Source organism: Oncorhynchus tshawytscha, linkage group LG05 (assembly GCF_018296145.1).
Source record: "Oncorhynchus tshawytscha isolate Ot180627B linkage group LG05, Otsh_v2.0, whole genome shotgun sequence".
In the NCBI taxonomy this organism is placed as follows: domain Eukaryota; kingdom Metazoa; phylum Chordata; class Actinopteri; order Salmoniformes; family Salmonidae; genus Oncorhynchus; species Oncorhynchus tshawytscha.
In genome coordinates, this window is record NC_056433.1 from 33,818,854 (window position 1) to 33,828,878 (window position 10,025).

Consider the following 10,025-nt stretch of genomic DNA (forward strand, 5'->3'; position numbering starts at 1 on the left):
TGCGCACGCGCACATCAGAGTAGGCGTTCCCTAACGGGCATATGCAGATGTTTGCTAGAAACGCCAATAGGATCTCGCAGGCTCGTGCTTGGCTCTGCCCACTATGACTCATTTGTTCACATTGGAAACGACAGGCTGTGGTCTATCTTGGTTTCACTGATAAAGTATTTGACTTCATCGTCACAACATATGTTTCCGACTTGTTCCCAACGAGAAACTGCTGCACCGGTAACTATATCTAACTAACTTTATCAGCTACTAGTCAACCTAGCAACTGAGGTCGATTTAGCTAATGATGGACTCTTATAGCTTCGAAGACCAATAGTTTTTATTTTTTTTTTTTTACATTGTACTATCTCTCTTGGTTGCAACAAAGCTAGCTGGCTCGGTGACATTCTAATGTGTTTACTGCCTTTGACAGATCTGAGGTGCAAGTTGAGTCTATTCGCAGGAATGGGAAATTCAACCACCTGTAGTAACCATCTGGGGATCCCCCCAGCAAAAGGGCCCAATGCCGTGGGATGTTCAGATTTCATGATGGATCATACTGTAAAGGTAAACAGTGTTTTCATTTTCTTAAATGCAAAACTAACTGGTAACAACTATTGAAACTGTCAGACTGGTCTCATAGACTTGACGTAACATAGTAAATGTAAATCCGTGAGACTGAAATGAGTATGACATGTTAACTTTGGTATGGTTACATAAGATACAAGGTTACTTAATAAGGCATTAGGGTAAAACGAAAGGGGGTGGATGGTTGCTTGTTTGATTCGTATCATGGACAACGTTAGCATTTTAGCTAATTAGCAACTTTTCTATATATATTTTTTTTTTTTTGCTACTTTTCAACTACTTATCATGTAGTGCTTACCCACCCCCAAACCTTAACTTTTTTTAAACTGATATTTTCACTGTCATTTTACTTTTTATTTCTTTACTTAGCTATTGTTTACCTAATACCTATTTTTTTATTTAAACATTACACTGTTGCTTAGGGCTTTGTATTCGGCACACGTGACAAATAAACTTAGATTTGATTCCCCTAATCTTAACCCTTTTAGCTAACCATAACCCTTTAACCTAACTCCTAACCTTAACCCCTAGAGCTAGCAAGCGTAAGTGTTAGCCACTAAGCTAATGTGAGCCGCAACAATTGGAATTCGTAACATATCATACGTTTGTACATTCGTAACCTATTGTACATTTTGGAAATTCCTAACATTGTATGCATTTTAATTTGGAACTTTGTACAAATTGCAATTCATAACATACACAAAATGGATGATGGAAATCCACAAATTAATACAGACTATATGAAACATCATACCAAATGAGTGATCATACTAAATGGAGTGTCTTGGATTCACCTACAGAATAATAGGAAATTCTGAGACCATGCTGAAACTGTCTGTCACTAGGGTACCTTCTTTCGGCTATACTATCCATGTGTAGCATCCGAGGATGCGGAAAAACCAGACTGGATCCCAAGCAAAGAATATTTCTATGGGCTTGCAGACTTCATGAACATCAACAGAGGCCTGAGTGAACTGATTTTTAATTACCTCTTTGGTAAATATATTTATTCTATGATAAATTACCATTTAGTTTCTTTTAGCTATAGTGATCCTGGAACATGTCGTACAACTCAGGTAGGCTAGATGTACCATGTTTTATGCAGTACCGTGTTTTATGCAGTGTAAATTATATGTTATTCAATCACTCACAAACTGTATTTGAGTTGTTATAACATGTTTTTTTTTTGCAAAGGATCTTTTAAGATACCTGCTGCCATGAATGCCCCATATAAACAGAATGGGAAGTGTCCAGTAGTTGTCTTCTCTCATGGACTTGGAGCTTTCAGGTACAAACAGAAGTTAGCATTTAATTGTTCACATTACATGTACAGTGCCTTCAGAAAGTATTCACACCCCTTGACTTTATCCACATTTTATTGTGTTACACAGTGGTGTAAAGTACTGAAGTCAAAATACTTTAAAGTACTACTTCAGTAGTTTTTTTGGGGTATCTGTACGTTACTATTTATATTTTTGACAACCTTTACTTACACTTCCTAAAGAAAATATTGTACTTTTTACTCCATACATTTTCCCTGACAACCCAAATGACTTGTTTATATGCTTAGCAGGACAGGGAAATTGTGAAATTGACACACTTATCAAGAGAATACATGGTCATCCCTACTGCCTCTGATCTGGCAGACTCACTTAACACATGCATCTTTTGTAAATAATGTCTGAGTGTTGGAGTGTGCCCCTGGCTATCTGTACATTTTAAAAACAAGAAAATGGTGCTGTCTGCTCTGCTTAATATAAGGAATTTGAAATGATTTACACTTCTACTTTTGATACTTAATTATATTTGAGCAATTACATTTACTTTTGATACTTGAGTAAAAGTATTTGGTTTAAAATATACTTAAGTACTATTTTACTGTGTGACCTTCACTTTTACTTGAGTAACACTCTATTAAGGTATCTATACTTTTACTCGAGTATGACAATTAGGTACTTTTTCCACCACTGGTGTTACAGCCTGAATTGAAAATGGCTTAAATTGAGATTGTGTGTCACTGGTCTACACACAATACTCCATAATGTCAAAGTGGACTTTTTTGACACTTTAAAAATGAAAAGCTGAAATGTCTTGAGTCAATAAGTGTTGACCCCCTTTGCTACCGACTTGTCCAGTTTAATGCCCCTCTGTAACACAACAAAATGTGGAAAAAGTCAAGGGGTGTGAATACTTTCTGTAGGTACTGTACATTCTCCACATTATCTTATCTTATAAGGACATTATTTTATGCCTTACATCTTTTCCCCCCCAGAACTTTATATTCAGCCATATGCGCAGAACTGGCCTCACAGGGTTTCATAGTAGCAGCAGTGGAACACAGGTAATCCACATGCTCTTTACACACACACTCTCTCCCATTCTCTACACACGCTGTCCACAGTCTCTGTCCACTTCATTCATGAAAAGAGACTTTGTCTGAAAAGCACTCCCGACTCCAACGGGCAGAGGAAGGAATGCTCCAGTCTATATTACAGTTACTTAAGCTAACGATGACAGAGTACTCTCCGTAAATACACAGACCGTCTCCCCCACATAGGCTACAGGCGTGAGCGGCCTGCCTGTTTATCTCAGGGTGGGAGTGGGAAGGATATGCAGACAATGGTACAAATTGGGTCATCACATTTCTATCAGTACTATCAGTACTATAGTACTATATGGATAACATAATGCCTGTTCTATGGCCTAACCCCATCTGTCATGGGGTTATGGCCTGAAGCCCATCACACTATACAGGTTAAGCTTTCTGCTGTGAACTTCATTGTAATTTTTCCCGTGGCAGTGTTTTACAACAACCAAAATAACATGTCAGTATTTGTGCCGCTGAAAGAGAATTCTTATTCGTTGTTTTACTCGAGGGATGAATCTGCCGCTGCCACATTCTTCTACCATGGAAAGACTGAAGAGCCTGAGGAGAAGGAAGAGGAGTCGCTGCCGCCTAAACCCAACCCCGGGGCCCCAGAGAACCTGCTAGAGGAATGGATGTACTACAGATCTCTGAAACCAGGCGAGAGTGAATTCCCCCTCAGGAATAAACAGGTACACATAGTAATATACAGAAATGAATATGTCACATACAATGTAATGTGTAGATTTCGGAATGTTTGATCCATTCCTCAGTACCCTACATTTGAGTAATACATTTGACTTATGAATGTAATACCACTACTGCCATAACATTGAGGAATTTGCATTGCCTTCTGTTAGGAAGACAAATTACATTTAGAAATGTGAAATGAACTCTCTTCATAGGTATTACAGAGAGCCGATGAATGCATAAAGGCTTTGGATATACTCATCAAAATCAACTCGGGAAAGAAGATGGAGAACGTGCTCGGGACAGAGTTTGACTGGATGACTTTGGCGGTGACTATTTTTATGTCTGAAATGGAAGAATCAGCGACCAGCAACTCTTGAACCTTTTGTGTTCTCTGCTGTCGTGAATGGCTAAATACACTGCCTTTTAGATAACGCTCAGCTTAATCACAACACACCAAGTTACTTTATAACCCCCTTTTTTTTGTAGAAGAAACTAAATAAGCAAGGCAATCTGTTTTCATCAGTTAAATTATATATTTTAAAGGGATATTCCTCCACATTGGATAATAAACAGGCCCTAAGAGTTGTGCATGAACAATCGATTAATATTCAGGGAACTTGCGTAAAAGCTTGTATTACGATTACTTGTCTTCTGTTTGGATCATACCCTGGCATTTCAATCATATCCTATGATGCTGGTAATGAATGACCTCACCCTGTATCTTCCCTCTTTCCCAGAACTCTATGGACTTGTGCCGGATAGCAGTGATGGGCCATTCTTTCGGTGGGGCAACAGTGATCGAAGCCCTCTGCAATGAGGTCAACTTCAAGTAAGAGCTATCCCTCTCAATTTAGTCCCATTTTTAAACGGTCGTTTCGGTTTTCAAATGTAGATTGCATTTCTCTCTCGACAAAAGTATTCAAGTGGCACATTTTTAAGGTCTGGTTTCGATGGTTGGTTGAAACGTGGTGCTTTAACACCAGAGTTTGATTCCCCCATGGTTCCATATTGTAAACTGAAAATATACAGTGTCACTTTGGATAGACATGCCTTCTAAATCCAGTGTTTCTCAGTGTGATGTTGCAGACCAGTCCTTTAGATGGTTGGCTTATACCAATAAGTCTGTTTTTCAAGTGCTAGAGAAGACCCAAGAAATCCCTAGCTCTCTTGCTAAATTACCAAGTTATATCAATAATAATGCTATTCTACACATTTTGTCATGAGGCTGAGAGAGAATGTTGCCGTTTTAAAGGCCCAGTGCAGTAAAAAAAACAAGATTCCCTGTGTTTTAAATGTATTTCCGCACTATGAGGTTGGAATAATACTGTGAACTTGTGAAAATTATGATTATGCCCTTTTAGTGTCAGAGCTGTTTGAAAAGACTGCCTGAAATATCAGCCTGTTTTGATGGGATGGAGTTTTGGCCTGCTGACATCACCAGGCGGTATGTTAGTTAAATGACCAATAAGAAAGAAAGGGTTCCAACCATTTCTGCCAATAACAGCCAGTTTTCAGGTTCCCACTCAGACCTAGTTAATTTCTTGCTTGAGAAATTGGTCTTTGCTGAGAAGCAATTATTTATTTTTTTAACCTTTTTTTTTAAACAATCAAAGTAAGGTACTTGATTGTTACCGAGAAATAATTTAGTATTGAGATTAAAACAGCTGCATTGGACCTTTACCCTAACACCTAGCGACCTTGTCAAGAGGTTCGGATCTCTTCCCCCCCAAACTCACAATAATATTAGTTGTACACTGAAAAAAAAAAAAAAAAAAAAAACGCAACATGCAACAATTTCAAAGATTTTACTGAGTTACAGTTCATATAAGGAAATCAGTCAATTGAAATAAATTCATCAGTCCCTAATCTTGATTTCACATAACTGGGAATACAGCTTTGCATCTGTTGGTCAGAGATACCTTTAAAAAAAAAAATAAGTCATCAAACCATTCAGTATCTGGTGTGACTGCCTCATGCAGCGCGACACATATCCTTCGCATAGAGTTAATCAGGCTGTTGAATGTGGAATTTTGTCTCACTCCTCTCCAATGTCTGTGCGAATTTGCTGGATATTGGCGGGAACTGGAACACGCTGTTGTACACATCGATCCAGAGCATCCCAAACATGCTCAATGGGTAACATGTCTGGTGAGCATGCAGGCCATGGAAGAACTGGGACATTTTCAGCTTCCAAGAATAGAGTGTAGATCCTTGCGACATGGGGCTGTGCATTATCATGCAGTGATGGCAGCGGGTGAAAGGCATGACAGTCGGCTTCAATCTCAACATGGTATCTCTGTGCGTTCAAAATTGCCATGGATAAAATGCAATTGTGTTTGTTGTCCGTAGCTTATGCCGGCCCATACCATAACCCCGACGCCACCATGGGGCACTGTGTTCACAAGTTGACATCGGCAAACCGCTCGCCCACAGAAGATGAGCATTTGTTACGACGCCAAACTGCAATCAGGTCAAGATCCTGGTTAGGGCGACAAGCATGCAGATGAGCTTCCCTTATAAGGTTTCTGACCGTTTGTGCAGAAATTCTTTGGTTGTGCAAACCTACAGTTTCATCAGCTGTCCGGGTGGCTGGTCTCAGATGATCCCGCAGTTGAAGAAGCCGGATGTGGAGGTCCTGGGCTGGCGTGGTTGCACCTTGTCTGCGGTTCTCAAAAATGAGGTTGGAGATGGCTTGTGGTGGAGAAATGAACATTCAATTATCTAGCAACAGCTCTGGTGGACATTCCTACACTCTACATGCCAATTGCACGCTCTCTCAAAACTTGTTGCATTGTGTTGTGTAACAAAACTGCACATTTTAGAGTGGATTTGTCTCCAGCACAAGGTGAACCTGTGTAATAATCATGCTGTTTAATCAGCTAATTGATAATCCATCCACTTGTGCGTATGGAACATTTCTGGGATCTTTTATTTTAGCTCATGATAACAACACTTTACGTTCATTTTTTTGTACAGTGTATATGCTATTGATCTCCTCAGGTGTGGCATTGCCCTGGATGCATGGATGTTCCCCCTGGATGAGGAGATCTACACCAGGGTAAAGCAGCCCATCTTCTTCATCAACTCTGAGAAGTTCCAGTGGGCCGGGAACATCATGGCCATGAGGAAACTGGTCCCACCTGACTCCTCCTCCACACAGAGGAAAATGGTCACCATTAAGTATGGAAAGAGTATACATTCATTGTGCCTGAGATGACAATGTGAAAGATTCAATTTGTTTTCCACAGCGATTTGGTTTAGCTGATCTGTGCACAAAAGACCAAACAAAACAAACACCATCTCTGGTCTGCTGTCATTTATCTCGTGTCTGGCACTTACAAAACCACTTCCTTATTTGAAACCAGTCTATCAGTGCAATAAAACCTCAGAGTTGTGTATCCTCCTCAAAGGAGGAACTACTTTTCACAGTCCAACTTCACAGTTCACAATCCAAAGAACACACAATTGCCTCAATTATGTGAGAAGCACATCAATGACATTTGTGTTGTCCTTTTTGCTTCTGTGGCTGACCCGGGCTTTGGACTCTGCAGGGTCTGTGTGTGTGTGCGTGCATTTGTTTTTCAGGGAGTTGGGTTGATCGAAAAATAAATTTCTGTGATCTGAAAATGACAATGGCCACTCACGTATTCTTCTTCTTCTATTCTCCCACCACAGGGGAACGGTTCACCAGAGCTTCCCAGACTTCACCTTCCTGACAGGCAATTGGATCGGGAAGATCCTGAAGCTGAAAGGAGAAATCAACCCTCAGGTTGCCATCGATCTCTGTAATAAAGCATCGCTAGCATTCCTGCAGCGACATCTAGGTAAGGATCTGTATGGTGTTCATTTGATTTGTAAACGAGGGTTGCTTCAACAGTCGCTTGGAAACCAGATGTTGAATTGCATTCTCCGTTGGGCAGAAATGAGCGTTTTTGAAGCAGGAAAGTTTCCTCTCATGACCTCTGCAAGCTAGAATGTTTAATGAAATGGTATTTTAACGTACTTGGTCCATTTGATGGTATGAATGTGATGCAATATATCCAAAGTATAATTGCATTGATTTTCAAACCGCTGGTAGTGCTTTCAGAGTTCTATCACCGGAACCATGCGCACAATATAAAATACATACACAACGCACCTATATGAACTTGCTGAGTTCGTGCACGTGTTTACAAGGATCTACGCATGATTCAGGTGATGGAATTCTGAAAGCACAACCGGCGCTTTGAAAAGTTGCTGCAATTATAATTTCCTGTGGCTGTCTCTCATTCCAACTGCCAAAAGGACCAACTGAACAGACAACTGGTAAAGTAAGTACGTTAAAATAACATTTTATTCAAAATTCTGGCTTGTAGAGGTCGTGAGAGGAAACTTTCCTGACTCAAACGCTCATTTTTGACCGACGGAAATCAATTTCAGGTTTCCAGGCAGCTTCAACAGGTGCATCAGACATGTTCAAATGGCATTCTGTGTTCTGGAGATTCTTTCCTCCTGAAAGTTTTTCCATTTAATAAAACAGGAAGCAAAGTCATCTTTGCGTGGGTAATGTGTCAATTGTGTTTGTCTTTGTTTTGCAGGTATGGATAAAGACTTCAATCAATGGGACCATCTAATAGAGGGCAAGGACGACAACCTCATTCCAGGCACCAATGTCACAGAACTACCTTAGTTCAATTCCATCTAAACTATGCACTTTACACAGAGGGGATGTTTGATTTCCAGACAATACCACTAGCTGAACTTAAGGTGCCAATATGTGTTGCACTGAGCCTTGCAACTGTTTAATCATAGACTAAATGTAAAATAGATGCAAAGCAATTTCTACTACAGGCCATCTTAACCAGTACCTAATTATGATTGCTCGGCGAGGGTGCATATCTCCAAGTATTGAGAAACTGCTTTTTTGGTTTCATAGTATCTATATAGAGCATCTAAGAACACAATCTGCTGTACTCAGTATGTCTTACATGAACAAAGTTATGGTTGCAGTGTGCTATGCGATTATACACCTGTATGGGATATTATTCAAGAGTACGGTTTAGAAATTGTTTGGATCAAGGAGTCTTAATACAGTTTCAAGATTTCATTTTATAACCCCTAGATGGTTAATGTGATTACGACTGTGATTAAATATTTGGTGTTTATTTAGCATGATTGCACAGAGTACAGATTGAGATCAGGTAGCATAGATACAACAAGAATCGAACAAATTGATTACACTTAGCTCACAAAGGATGAGATGTTTCTCGATTCCTTTGAATCAGATCCATAAATGTGTCATGTGCCTTAATCTATCTACAGCAGCCTACCTGTGTCCTTCCACCTGGGTTGTATTTGTTAGTCACCAAACGGAAAACTCACGTACACAACCTGAACTTGCCAATGAGAAACGCTCCTTTTCCGTTTTCTGTTGCAAAACCTTCAGTAGTGTGGCCTAATGCAGTTTCTTAACTCCTCGGGTTACCCCCAACAGCACATATTATTGTTGTGGCCCCAGACAAACTGATTCTACTCGGAGGGCTTGATGATTAGTTGACAAGTTTAATCACGTGTGCTTGTCTGGGCCTCAACAATGTGTGCTGTTTGGGGGTATTGGAGGACTGGAGTTGGGGAAACAGTGCACTAATAAATACAACCCTGGGACACTCAAATGTAACAGCTTATTTTTCTGTCCTTCATTTCCACGCTTTTCATATTTACACTACTGTAATCCAATGCATCTAATTTGTATACAACTATAAATGGATACTGTGAACATTGAGTATTTGTGTCCTTGATCAGTGACAATTATGTGGTGATAAATATGATCGTAAGATTATGCACCGTCACTTTCTAGTGATGTTCTGGAATGTCATAGAATGCAAGCTACATCTACACCGGATTGCGGAGGACATTGAAGATGTGGTGGTATGAGAAGATCATAGCATCTGCTGTAAAGACAAAGAAAATGACTCCAAGGAAGTGCAAGATGATGTATTGTGTAAACAAAACAAAAAACACATTCTCATGTGACATCGTTGAATTTAATTCCAAGGCTTTCACATTGAAATGTCTGATTTTCTAACTTCAACAATAATGGAATATGTAAATCTAGTGCTTTATATTTGACACACTGGCAAAATTACAAAAAAGAAACATGACAAACATTTTGAACATATCAATCTTGCGGTGTTACATAAATGCACTAGAATGGTGCAAAAGCAGTGGATGAAAGAGTTCTGTTTAGAACTACTGAAACAAATGTCAACAACCATCCTAAAATTGTGTTATTTTACAGAATGTCCATAGCACCAAATAGTTGAGAAAAATTGACAAGCCCCAAGGCATTTCTGATCAGCAGCCGAATAGCTAACTTGAGCCAAATGAGGTGAAGCTGGGTGATTTAAGTAAT

At 39.6% G+C, this 10,025-nt stretch overlaps 1 protein-coding gene across 1 annotated transcript; it reads left to right on the forward strand.

Annotated features, from left to right (window-relative positions):
• The first annotated feature begins 89 nt into the window (after positions 1–89).
• On the forward strand, positions 90–9,389 carry LOC112250525 (platelet-activating factor acetylhydrolase-like). Its single transcript, XM_024420748.2, has 11 exons — positions 90–228; positions 422–555; positions 1,422–1,572; positions 1,771–1,864; positions 2,849–2,917; positions 3,453–3,633; positions 3,847–3,960; positions 4,372–4,463; positions 6,635–6,814; positions 7,310–7,458; positions 8,212–9,389. Exons 2-11 carry the CDS (start codon positions 454–456, stop codon positions 8,301–8,303), a joined length of 1,224 nt encoding a protein of 407 aa, XP_024276516.1. The 5' UTR covers positions 90–228; positions 422–453; the 3' UTR covers positions 8,304–9,389.
• The last annotated feature ends 636 nt before the right edge of the window (positions 9,390–10,025 follow it).